At 53.1% G+C, this 13,037-nt stretch overlaps 4 protein-coding genes across 4 annotated transcripts; 1 reads left to right on the top strand and 3 right to left on the bottom strand.

The window, feature by feature from the left end:
• Positions 1-1,621: 1,621 nt before the first annotated feature.
• On the top strand, positions 1,622-3,684 carry wis1 (Protein kinase wis1; the record flags this gene model as incomplete). The annotated part of the gene is made up of 2 exons (XM_036643508.1): positions 1,622-3,232; positions 3,280-3,684. The coding sequence occupies 2 exons, from the start codon at positions 1,622-1,624 to the stop codon at positions 3,682-3,684; spliced, it is 2,016 nt and encodes a 671-aa protein (XP_036490412.1).
• A 1,314-nt stretch (positions 3,685-4,998) lies between these two features.
• SUR7 lies at positions 4,999-5,871 on the bottom strand (the record flags this gene model as incomplete). The annotated part of the gene is made up of 3 exons (XM_036643507.1): positions 4,999-5,248; positions 5,308-5,791; positions 5,862-5,871. The coding sequence occupies 3 exons, from the start codon at positions 5,869-5,871 to the stop codon at positions 4,999-5,001; spliced, it is 744 nt and encodes a 247-aa protein (XP_036490414.1).
• Positions 5,872-8,516: 2,645 nt separating this feature from the next.
• On the bottom strand, positions 8,517-10,284 carry CGCS363_v011657 (uncharacterized protein; the record flags this gene model as incomplete). The annotated part of the gene is made up of 3 exons (XM_036643506.1): positions 8,517-8,876; positions 9,058-9,839; positions 9,909-10,284. 3 exons carry the CDS (start codon positions 10,282-10,284, stop codon positions 8,517-8,519), a joined length of 1,518 nt encoding a protein of 505 aa, XP_036490418.1.
• A 1,416-nt stretch (positions 10,285-11,700) lies between these two features.
• Positions 11,701-12,140, bottom strand: CGCS363_v011656 (uncharacterized protein; the record flags this gene model as incomplete). Its single annotated transcript, XM_036643505.1, has 2 exons — positions 11,701-11,790; positions 11,847-12,140. The coding sequence occupies 2 exons, from the start codon at positions 12,138-12,140 to the stop codon at positions 11,701-11,703; spliced, it is 384 nt and encodes a 127-aa protein (XP_036491145.1).
• Positions 12,141-13,037: the final 897 nt, after the last annotated feature.

Below are 13,037 nucleotides of genomic sequence, written 5' to 3'. Positions count from 1 at the left end.
CCCGCAACCACAACCACAACCTTTGGCCAAGTCTCTGCGCACAGAACTGGTTGAGCCTGGTTACCGACACCAGTCCGAACCTACTACCATACCTACCGAGCATCCTGTCCTGTCCACACCTAGGTACTCCATTGGAGCCGGACGGCCTAGCATCTAGATCTAGTCGGTGAGCCGCATCCTCTCTTCAGCTTTACCGGGGGTTTCGTCGAGATATCACATTGTCATTACTCGAGCCTCTCTCTTTCCCATGCCCTGTGCCTTACCTCCTCTACCCAACTCCATATCCCATTGCCCAATGGTTCGATTCATGCCCAACTCTTTACCTATTGGAGGCGCTTCCTTCCTGCTTCGAAGTTTATTCGGGGTCCTCAAAGGCCCAGCGGCAAGCAGTTCCCATGTATGGGCCTTTCCTGGGAGGGAAGGGACTTTCAGTCTTTTCCTCTGTCGCTCCTTCCCATTCTCCATCTGCGCACCTCCCACTCATCACCCAGCAAGCAGCATGAGGTAAGGCAGGTACTGCGGGGTATCTCTTGCGGTGTTTGACTCCCATCGGCAAGCATCAGCCAATGGCTGGGCCCGGCGGCACCCTGGCACTTTCTTCAAGCTGCTGGCGGTACTTGGAGGTACCTTCCTTACCTTACTTGGAGGTTAGAGGAAAGTGCGGCAGCAGGGGAGGTACCTACCTCACTGCTCAGTACGGATCCAATACCTGCCCGGCGGTTGCCATTTGTGACGTTTGCACCAAAATTGCATTGCGAATTCGAACCCATTTCGCTCGTCTAAATTCTGTTCCCCGCCATTGTCTCTTTTCAGTCTCTGCTTCCTTTGCCTAGTGGAGGGAAATCATCATAACCTGACTGTCGGCCTCTTCTCTGTGGTCTGTCTCTGGTCTACCTCTGCCTCTGCATCCGACTCTCACCTTTTTTTTTTTTTTTTTTTTTTCCACCTTGCTTGCACCTTGAACCCCGTCCGTCGCCCTACTTCTCTCGTTCTTTTTAGGTGCGCCCATTCCACACTCAACATCCTCCCGTTTGCTTTTCTTCATCTTTACCTCTCGTTGCTTTCCATATTTCTTCGGTCATCCGGATCTTTTGCTTACAAAAGATACACAGTCATCGAACAGACCAAAAAAGTCAACGAGACCCCCCCCCCCCCCCCCCCCCCCAACAAATTGCTCGGCCTGGCCGGTCTAGCCCGTCGGCGCATTCTCAGTCCCATCGCAATTCGACCCGACTTAGAGTTTGCCCTTGCCACCGCCCCGGTCGCAACCCCGACCCGAGTGCGCAGCAGGCCACACTATCCAAACCGCCGCGTCTAGAACCCCGCGGCAGCTCGCTACTACCCCCAACTTTTCGATCTCTTGCCACCGCTCACTGCTGAGCGATCGGTTGACACCATCCCAATTCGCGACCCTCGCGGCCGACATCACGATACTACGAACACCTATCTACCGCCCGGCTGACTCTCTCCTGCGAACGATTCCAAGGCTCATCCGTCACATGCTGCCCGCGCCGTAGGACCACCCCGACGACTTCAACCATCCCCCCCTCTCTTTTCCCCCACGTTATCTGCCCGCCATCGTGATCCTCGTCACCGCCTCGAGGATAGCCTCTATTTCGTCATGGCAGACATCAACACCCCCGACTCCTTCCCGGCCACTCCTGATGGCTTGGTCGATCGAGATGGCCTCAGCAGTCCCGCATCACCCGGTTCTGCTGACTCCTCCGAGGCCAGCACCCCGCTCGAGGCACCCTCTGATAGCATGTCCGACATCCCCAAACGCGTCCCCTCGCTGCGAACCGTCTCCGACCCCCAGAACATGACGCCCTCGTCGACACCGCTCGGTATGCTGAGCCACGCACGCCGACCCCCGCCGACCGCCTCAGTCATGACAGGAAGCATGGGCAGCGGTGCCATGAACGACATCATGGCAAAGGCGCGCGCTCTGCATGCTCAGCGAATGGGCAAGCCCGCCAGCACGAATCCTCCTCCCAACTCAATGTCGGGTAGCCCCGCTTCTCCCGTGCCTCGGCAGGGCTCGCCCGGTCTTTCCATGCCTGGAGGCGTCCCCGGTGGTTTGAAGTTGCCCGGCGGTTTGCCCGGCGGTTTGCCCGGCGGCCTGCCCGGTGGTATGGTGCGACCTTCACCTGCAGGTATGCCTCGCTCCGCGCCCGTTATCAAGACGAAGCCATCGCTTGCCGACAGGCGGCGTCCCCAAATGAAGCTGTCAGATATGGGAGGAGGCCCCTCGCCAGCATCACCGACGCCGAAACTGTCAGACATGCAAGGTTCCAATGGAGGTGCCACGAATGGAACGCAGGGATCAAAAATGGACGATTTCAAAAAGTACATTGACTCGGAAAAGGGCTGGATCACGTTCGATGGCGCCGCAACCATTACCAAGACCGGTGTGAATTTCGCCAACGGCACAGCCTTCACTATCTCATTAGACGAGGTAGAGGTTATGGACGAACTTGGCAAGGGAAACTACGGCACTGTCTACAAGGTCAGGCATACGAAGCCACGAGCGCCCCGATTTGGAACCGGCCTGAGTGGATTCAAGCATGCCAATCTGAGTACATCGCACTCAGATCCCTCGCCAGTGCGGGGCGATGACTCGCCAGTGACATCTCTGTCGGTGTCAGAGGGAGCGACTGGGAGAGTCATGGCCATGAAGGAAATCAGGCTAGAACTTGAAGAGGCCAAGTTCACGACGATCCTCAAGGAGCTGGTCATTTTGCACGAATGCGTGTCGCCGTACATCATCGACTTTTATGGCGCATTTTTCCAGGAAGGTGCCGTCTACATGTGTATAGAGTACATGGACGGAGGTTCCATCGACAAGCTGTATACCGGCGGCATCCCCGAAGGTGTCTTGCGCAAGATCACGTATTCGACGGTCATGGGTCTGAAGTCTTTGAAGGATGAGCACAACATCATTCACCGCGACGTCAAGCCCACGAATATCTTGGCCAACACCAGGGGCCAAGTCAAGATTTGCGATTTCGGCGTTAGTGGAAACCTTGTTGCCAGTATTGCCAAGACGAACATCGGCTGCCAGAGCTACATGGCCCCTGAGCGGATATCAGGAGGAGGAATGGCTGCTGGCGCGGACGGCACATACAGTGTACAGAGCGACATTTGGAGTCTGGGCTTGACTATCATCGAGTGCGCCATGGGACGGTACCCCTACCCGCCGGAGGTATCGTCAACCATCTTCAGTCAACTAAGCGTGAGATTTCCACATCCCCTTCAGAGATTTAAACTGACGGTTTTCAGGCCATCGTTGAGGGTGAGCCCCCAGGCCTTCCCGAAGAGGGATACTCTACTACTGCGCACGATTTCGTCAAGAAGTGCCTGAACAAGGTGGCGAAGGAACGTCCGACGTATGCCATGCTACTCCAACATCCTTGGATGCAGCCTTTCTCCAAGATTGAGACGATCACCGAAGAGGCCGAAGAGGGTGAAGAAGCAGAGGCTGTTGCGGACGCGGTAGGCAAGATTTCGCTGTCGTCTGGTACCGAGGATGAAGAGGTCGCAGAGTGGGTGAAGTCGGTGCTTGATCGTAAGAGAAAAGGACTCGACCCCAGTGCCGCGTCACGCCCCGCCCTTCACGCCGCCCCGCTGGATAGTGTCAGCCCGACCGCGAGTCCTGCGGTGGGCTCGGAGAACAGGTTGGAATAGACGGCGATGTCGTTGTAAGAAAAGCCCGAGGAGAACATAGCCCAAGCGGTTGGTGGGGAGGCTGATGATTTCCACAAAATTCCCATGCTGACCGAGCCGGCCTCCGTTGGCCTTTTTTTTCCTTTTCTTCCTATTCACCAACCCCCTACGGATCATTTTCATTTTGTTTTCTCGTTTTCATACCCTCAATCCAAGTATTCTACGTTTGCATCATCAGCATATATCACTGGTTGGCAAGGAGTGTCTCTGCTTTGTTTGACGAGAAATATCTCTTGCCCTCGCGTATCCTCCTCTTTCTTTGAACGGCAAAACACTTACAGCACTCTGGTCGCCCAGTATACGACATGGACGGCGTTCTTCAGACTTGGTCTGCATTTACTTTTGATTTTTGCTCTTTCCGCCCCGAAGGTTGACGCTTATGATGGGAGAATGGGGTCTGTACGTGGCGGGGCGGTCTTCTTGTTATCACTGGAAAGGGATGGGAGGAAGTTTCATGACGTTTATACACGACAGGAAGAATAGTAAGATGAGTAAGACAAAAAGACCACGGTATCTGAAATGATGAGACATGTGTGTTTGTACGTGCTGTGAATGGGAGATTTGGTGGAGTGTGTATGTATCCGTGACGAATTCGCAAAACCGATTATGTGAGCGATGAATTTGATGTTGGCGTGATGGCAATCGAGCTAATTCTTAACACATATACGGTTATAAGGCTTTTGTTTTCACCAGATGGACAAAGTAACATGAGTACTGTGACAATAATTTCAGACAGAATAAGGAACTCGCCGGCCTCACATTTTCAACGTATCGGATTCATCAAGTTTGAGTACTCACATTCCACAGTTACCATCATTGCGTATCGATACCTACATCAAGCGCATGAATTAACGGGTGAGAATAATTCATCGAAATTCCGGACATGGTTGCAGTTCTTCAAGGTGGTGGCATTGCCAGGTCAGCATTTAATGGTATAATTATTTGTATTAAACTGGGCATTGACTATCCGCGGATAGCCTCGCTCAGTCAGGGCATGCCCATGCGCCAAGCCAAAATACGTAGGTGGGTGGATGCGTTGGTTTCAACGCCGCCAGGAATACAAAAAAGAAGAAACAGTCGTAAGTACATCATGCGCTCTGGATATCAACAGTCCTGCCAACTTCCCTTATCCGTCATACCAAACTCCAGTACCAAGGGAATGATCCATCTCGGTTCGTCCGTGTGTGTTTTTCGTTTTTATGTATTTGAATAAGGTTTTAATGTCTTGTAAGTGGTGTCCTACTTCCCGAGGAAGATGGCGATGCGACGAATGATTTAGCTGTAGTCCTCCTTGACACGGTGGCCGGAGTTGACGTCGAAGGATCTGCGGCTGCGCACGCTGCGCTTGCGGCTGAACCTGCTGGGTCCCTTGTGGCCCTTATCGCCGCGGATGCCGATAAAGAAGAAAAAAGTCGCAATGAACAGAGCCGCCCAGGCACCCCAGCTGAAGCCGAATGCGTAGGTACCGATCTCAGCGTCGTGGCCTGCAGCTCGGAATGCGTTACGGGCCTTAACGAAGGTGGCACTGCAGAAAAAGAGTTAGCGTGATGCTTGCTTCAAGATCCGAGCAGGGGAAAAACGTACGTCATGAGAGAGACGGCGATGCTGAGGAAGAACAAGGCGGCGGCTGATACCATGAAGGCCAGCGCGGATCCGAGTCTACCGCAGCAAGCGAGGAAGCTGCTGAACCAGGCGATGACGGTGAAGAACAGGGCGATGAGGTAGGTGACCCAGCCGAAGCGCCACAGGTAGTAAAATTCGGTGGATGTGGTACCGCCACCGTGGCCGCCCTCGAGGGCGGGGGGTACGTTGACCGCGTTTTGGCTCCAGGCCCAGCCGAAGGCCGGGGCGGGCCAGGGACCCCAACAGCCGGTGTTCTCGTCGTTGCAGTAGTAGAAGTAGGTCCATCTCGTCACATCGCGGGCGCCGGTAATGCCTGCCGTGTTGGCTTGGAGGAAGTAGGTTTTGTTCAAGGGTGCGGTGTCTTTGACGCCAGAAAGAATGACGAACATCAAAAGAACAATCGACCCCGAGAGGAAGATGATGGAGGCTAGGCCGAGGCCGGCTTCTGGAATGGGTGTTAGTCGTTGGATTGCGAGGTATTGCGGGGGAGGGAAGACAAGGGAGGAAGGACTCACGTTTTACCATTGTTGCGGCTGTTTGATATGGTCTCTGTTGAGGATGTAGATGCTTTGCGATGGCTGGGGGAGGACTGTTTTCGAGGGTGGTGGTCTGGGATTTGTACTCAGCGGATGTTTTGCCTGACGGGAGCTAGGCGATGTTGCGCAATGGAGTGGATCTTGGGGAGGACGGGGGAGGGGGTAGGGGAGCCGGCACACACGAGTAATTCACGGGTTTGCCTTGGCCTGGAGGGGAGGGTACTCACCGGATTCGCAGAGAATGTTTCAGTTCGGATGGGGGGAGCTAGGACAGCTCTGTGTCTCTTGTTGCTGCGTGTGTTTCTAAGTGATTGCGACCCTCGTTCTCGGCCGAAGATGCTGTTGGTCCCAGAGTGTGGTGAATGGGTAGGGATGGTCGGGTGGTATTGTATTCGAGCCGGATGCTGCTGCTGCTTCTAGGTGTTTCGGCTGGATGAAGCGATGGGACCAGACCGAGATGTTGGAGGATGGGAGAGAAAAAAGAGAGAAGAAGAGGATTGGATGACGGGCGAGCAATCAGATGATGCAAAGCCAGCCCAGGTTACGTGTGCCGGGATGCGAAGCCAAACTAGCGGGGAGAAAGGAACCCCCCTGCTGGTTTTGTTTCTCTGCTCTTTCCCACTGCTTCACCTCGGTCTAGCCTTACTGCCTAGGTCTCTGCTAGTGCAGAGCAGATGGAGGTAGGTACCTTCCAGGTTAGCTTGCAGCTTGGGCAGCTTCGGTGCTGGGATGCACCTAACGACTGGCGGTTTCCCACCGGCGGACAGCGCATCGTGGACCCGACCATGACGACACCACCGAGCCACTGCCGGGCCCACACTGTGGGCAATGCCCTGCTGGACGGGACATGGCACAGTCAGCTTTCAGGCGCAAACAGTGTGAGTGCAGCCTCCACCGCACCACAGAGTCCAGCGTGGAGTCCCTGCTGGGCAACGACAGCACCACCGTCGCTGCCACACCAATGGCTGCTGCCAGCGCAGGGACCACACTGCCATCCATCCTCAAGCGGGTCCAGCCATCTTCCCTGCCCCGACGTCATCCTCTGATCAAAGCGGACCAACACTGTTTTTTTTTGCTCTCCTCTCCTCGCCTGGGTCCTTGTCGTCTGCCTTCTTTCCCCCCTCCAACGGGCCAACCACATCTGGCGCCTCGGAGAAGTGCGTTTGAAGCTGGTCCAAGGTTCACGTTGGATGTTTCCGGCGTGAGCACTACCTTTGAGCTAAAACCGAGTCGTTCGCGACAAGGCTCTGGACATGGCACCATGGGTCATCGAAATAAGGTCGTCGTCCATGACAATTGGGATGGCCGGGACTGACTAGGTTTTGCTGGCGTTCGGATGGACGTCTCGTCTGTTCCCGCTGCTGAGCTCCCGTCTCTTTCAACCTCATCATCCTGCTTCTTCCTCCAGCTCAGGCAGGTGCTCGAGCTTCCGTCTGCCAAAGCGGACGGTTGGCTGTGAACGGATAATCCCATCAACCACCCCATCCCTGGGACGAAAGATCCCCTGCCAGAAGGCTTATCACCTGCACCAGACGCAGGGTCTCGCAGCAGAAAAATATGCACGTCGGCACAGAACATCTTGCTTTCTGCCCTTCTCTTCCAAGGCCAACCGCAGCACCCGCAGCACCCCTGGTCGTTTTGTTGGTGGGATCTTCTCCAGGACCCTTCCACTAGAGCCTGATCTGCGGTGTTCGCGCTGCCAACTACCGCAATCTGCGCTTCCTGACCAAAAACGGCCTCCCGAGATTGCGCCGTCCCCTCTGTTTATTGCGCGGCTTTGAGGTGTACCAGCGTGGCTCAGATGCGGTGTGGTGAGAACACAAAAGTTCTCACCTGTCGCTGTCAGCTCGCACATGGAGGCTGAGCTGCCTGTACTCGCGTCGCCCCGTCCGTCGTCCCAGCCGACCGGGTGACACGAGCCTGACTTTCACTTTGCATCCTGATAGATGCGCTGCCACCTCGGTTTCGGGCATCGCGGGTATTGGTGGCTCGAGGAGACATTGACGCAGCTTTGAGCTGGAGGTATGAAAGAGTAGTGACAAATAAGAAACATCACCCCTGGACTTGTGTCCTTCCGGGCGAGCGCCAGATCGACCGGCAAGACCGGACTACCCACATAGCGCCGTGCCGGCGTCGGCTCAGCGCACTATGGAAGTCTGTAATGACACATGCTCTACTGTTCGAGTCTGTGCATGTCATCATGATGGATGGTTTGGAGATGGCGCATTCTTGGCCCGTTGTGAGACATTGTGTTGACAGCGAATTCACGGGCGTCATTGACAGTCTTGTGTGTCGTGATGATGACTGGCTGAGTCAAGTGCTGCGCTGCTGGAATCGCACTAATGTCTATTTCGATGGCGCCACGAAACATCCTTCTTTGACGGCGTGCTTCCGAGTTGGCATCTTTGAACTTCAGACGGCCGGAGCCGAGTCCCGGGCGCCGGCCGGGTCATCCTGGTCCGGCCTGGTGCGTGTGGCCGGATCGACGCCGCACCCCAGACGTCGCAGGCAGGAAGGTGAACCTTCGTGTAAAACGTCAACATCACACCTGGGAAAGCTTCCAGAATGGCAAAAGCTAATATGTTCCCTTCGAAGTCATAGATACGGAAAGAAACAAAGTATCATATCGTCATCCTAGTAATCAAGATCCCCAGATTCCTCATCCTCCGCGTACTGATCGGTGACTTCCACATACTGGTCAGTAGCTTCCTCACCCCCCTGTGCTTCCGTGGCCTCATCTTCGTCTCCAAATGGAATGAAGAAGATGAGCAGCCCAGCAAGCCATGAAAATTTCTCAGCAGCATCCGCGTATTGCTTCAAACGCTTGCGCTTGCTTTTCGGCCTAGGCCTCACTGCCGTGCCCACATGCCATTCCTCGTTGAAAACTAGCGGGTGCTTCGTTCCATTGCCATCTGTGATAGTAACCGTCAGTGTCCGACGCTCGCAGCTGAGCTTCACCCTGGCAGTCTTCGTCTTGCTGCTCCACATCCATTGCTATTCCATGTTAGAATATCGTCCTCGAAAGCCCAAAAACGAAAAAAAAAAGAAAAGGGAAAGAAAGTATTGAATAACTTGCCTTCCATGGAGCTGAAGCGGCCAGCTTCTTCGTCAAATCGCCCACGATTCTCCTCTGGTTCTCTCTCTCATCCCTTCCGTCTCCCTGGTACCAACTGACAAGTTTGAGATCAGCAATACTACCATCAACCAGCTCAAACTTGACATCTTCCTTTCGACTAAAGCCCTTGATGTCAACAACTTTGCCCTTGTCCAGAAATTTCGTAACCTCAACTTTCCCGTTGGAGTCGTATGCGGCGATGCCGTAAAAGTACCGAGTTTCGTATCGGAAAAGACCCCCTCGGTTAATAGATTCGAGTGCATCGAAGACTAATCCTTTGCTGACAGCAAGCTCGGACTTTTCTGCCGTCACAACATCACCAAAGGTTCGTGAGGACTCTTGAACTTTCTTCCTGAAAAACGACTGGACGTATTTGTTGTTGGACAGGCCCCCAGTCAGAACGAGGCAGTTCACCTCAGACGCATTAGGTTCATAATCCAAGTGTCGCTCAATCTGCTTCCATATCTTCCCGCATTGCCATTCGAAATTTTTCTTCAATATCCTGTTGATCTCAAAGTCCGCCTTCACAAAAGCGGCGTTCGGGGAATCATTGGCGTAGATCGTGATCATCAATTTGTGTTCCTTGGAGGCTTCCTGCAGGTTGAAGTCGTGCTTGGCATCCATGTACTGCTCTCCAAGAAGAGCTTTCACCATGCTTGATTCAACAAGCTTCTCCTTTTCTTCCGGTGCCAACTTGCTGAAGGCAGGCTTCTCATGGTTGGCGACCGACTCTTCAATTGCGGGATACAGAACTTTGGTCGCTCTGGTGTCGATGTACACCGATCCGTGCTTCCTTCCGGTTGGATTTTTGGCTGGTTGAAGCTGCACTTTCTTCCCATCGTCTTTCTTGACAATGAAGGTGTTGACATCAGTCGTGCCTCATCCGATGTCCACAATCAGAATGCTATGACCAGCGCGCATTCTTTCTTGCTCAGAAGAGACGGAGGCCATAGCAGCCTGGGCTTCATCAAGCGCCAGTGCGTTAACCCAGTGGTTGGCTTCTTGTGCAAAGCTTGAAGCCATGACAATATCCCGAAACCTGCGTTGGGGAACATCGCTCCATGTTGTCGGGTAGCTGAATAGGAACCACGCAGTCGTTGAGCCCCAGTCTTTGCCGTCTGGAGGCTTGTCCTCCAGGGCCCGCTTGATGTAGGTGTAAAGACCGGACAGGTACTTCTTGAGACATTCTCTTGCTTTATTCGCATTCATTCCCACCTGCTCTGGCAACTCATCCTCCGATTCCTCCTCGGCGTCCGTGTCTTCGAGTTCTTCGCGCTTGGCGTCCATGTTTGAGAGTCCACTCCCAGCTGAAGCTTTCGAAGTCCGGTCGTGTTCTTCAGCATCAATCCAACTCTTGAACAGAGTGTACACTGGTACTGGTTGATTGGATAAGGCGTATTTGCGTGCTGCGAAACCCCAAGGCGGTTCCTGATCTGGAGGTCAGTCCGCATTTCGTCCACAGTTAAGGGTTTGCCAACGCAAGGCTGTAGCCTGCCAAGAAGCATATGGACTCGCCCAATAGCACAGGCACACAGTTGGTAGAGAACGTAATAAAAGAGTCTCACCTGTAAGTCCGAAATCGATCCCCAGGATCAGATCCGGCCTCGGAGGCTTCCTCGCTTCACCCATTGTTCCAAGTAGTCAGTTTACGCCGGTGACGAAATTGGCGCCAGACAAATTCTAAACAATGAGGTGCCTGATAAGTCTATTGTCGTGAAAATTACAGGCACCGGAGGGTGATTTATGCTTTTCCTCTCACCCACCCAATGTCCTGCGTTGGGTATCTGTGGTTGACAGCAACTCCTGTGGCTGTGTGAGAGGTGAGACCGGCTTCACACACTTTGATAATGTCCAGATCTTTTCATTGGCTTTCAACCATAATTGGGGGGCATTCCCAAGATCTCGAGATGCCGTATATCCGCGTGGGTAGCCTGATGCTAACCGTGTCGGCCTCACTGGGTGACACACATGCAGTAGTTGATCACATATGATATTGTCACTGCCTGCGTTTGTGTCTGCGGCATATAAAAGAAATGTCAATGATTCGATCACGACGAAGTCACATAACCCCCACTCTGCCGATTGAAACTCGTGCTGAGCGCAGCTAGAGGATCGTTGCGTGATCGTCTCCCAAGCCAACTGTGGCTGCCCTTGTGTTACCTGCCTCATCTGGCATCCAGGCATTTTGGAGATCGCAGCTTGCAGCGCCTGGGGTTACAACCTTCCCTTGTTTCGCGAGTTTTCCTATTTAAAAGGGGTATCGGTCTTATGGACCTTCGAACAATGCAAGCCGCAGCCTGCCGCAGCCTGCCGCAGAACACCATCTTGACCTGTGCCGTGTCTTACACCCACAGAATGGTGAATCCGAACTGGCAACCAGAAAACCACTCATTTCTTGGCCCAGATGAGGGGAACTTTCAACATGAGGCGAGCGAAACCAATCGAAACGATGATTGTGTAGTACGGCCTCAGCCTCATGCATATGATCGGGCCTCTGCCGTGCCTCAGTTCGCTGTTATGGCAAACATCTTGGTCTGGCCAGGCAGAGTACTACGCCGCCCCTGACGTCGGTCTCACCAGGTCGGCATGTTGTGAGAATCAATGTCTTGTAAATGAAGAGGTGAAGACTCTAGGAATTTAAAAATAAATAGTTGACGATGGAAGCAAACATGCCGCTCGTTGCGTGTTCTGAACCCAGCCATCTCAGCAAGTGAGCTTGAAATTTTGAAGCGTAGAAAGAAAATGCACGTCGCACTTCTCGTCAGGTGACAGAGTGTAGGTTTGCCAGTTGTTCTAGCAGAAGAGTCAGTATTGCTGGTGAGAGGAAATGGGGAAAGCACACGACTAACCTGCTGTGTGTTGGGATTCCAGAATTGGACGGCAAAGTTGATGTCGTAGTTCATGTTGTTCTTGAAAGTGTAGAACCTCCAATCGGGAAATTTCGTGTCGTCCTCAACTCGTGAAATCGTAAGAGAGTTGAGTGGGCCATTGACGGATGAGCCGACATTCCTGGGTGCGTTGTACGCTGTGCATTTCAAGGGGTTGCCTCCAACTCCTCCGCCAACATTGGTGCATCCTGCCTCGACTAATCCGCTCAAGAACGGCAGCGTGGCCAGAAGGAAAGAGATACCGTTGAATTGCATGTTTGAAAACAAGGTGATGCCTGCAACGTGGTGTTGTGCGATGGATAGGCAAAAGGTGAAATGCAAGTGACAAGCTTCCCCCAAGAAAGACAGGCCAACTTACTCTTATACTTTGTGTGTTTTCCCCCTATTTGTGATAGACAACCAGATGGACCCCTCGTTCGCCTCGCAACTATTCGTATTGTCCCCGAGTCACGGCAACTCGGGTGCTAGAAAGACCGCCAAGACCAACCCACAAGTAGAGTGTTGTGATATTGCACTCTCAACTGAATGGATGTTAGTGCGAACTCTATTACTTGGACCAAGCACCTTTCGAAACCGACACAGTGGTTCTATCTTGAGACTCGAAGACTATGTTCCTCTAGTTGGGGTACATTATGCATGGTATTTTCGAGTAGGACAGTCTATGAAATCGAAGCTAAATGATGAGTTTAAGTTCCTTCACTTACAATCGTGGCCATACGTTGTTGCGCACTCCGTCTAGATACTGACAAAAAAAAAAAAAAAAAAAAAAAAAACGGCTGTGCGGCTGTCTCAAACTGGCGCATGACTCTGACTATATTAACTGCAATTTGCGCAAGAGTTACTGATCGCCAGTTCCGATGGAGTGCTCCGGTGGGATATTAGCCATCATCATCCCCATTTTGTAACACATCGTATTCCTCGGATACAAGGTAAAGTCAAGAATGTTCGAGCCGAGACCGTAGTTCACCGCGGTCTGAAGTACGTGAAGATTTCCATATTGCCTGTTCGTAGAAACCAATTCATCTCTCTATAGTTCCATATCAACGTTGAGAGTCTTTGGACAGATGTGCACCCATGTCTGAGAGTTTGCTTCACGCAATCCTACGTCAAGTCAACCCACTTCCGCCCTGCTTCCTCTCAGGGCCTGGAGGA

This window comes from Colletotrichum siamense, assembly GCF_013390195.1.
Source record: "Colletotrichum siamense strain Cg363 chromosome Unknown KSG_Cg363_contig08, whole genome shotgun sequence".
Taxonomy (NCBI): domain Eukaryota; kingdom Fungi; phylum Ascomycota; class Sordariomycetes; order Glomerellales; family Glomerellaceae; genus Colletotrichum; species Colletotrichum siamense.
Note: the sequence above shows the minus strand (reverse complement) of the source record. Positions and strands in the feature narration are given on the sequence as shown.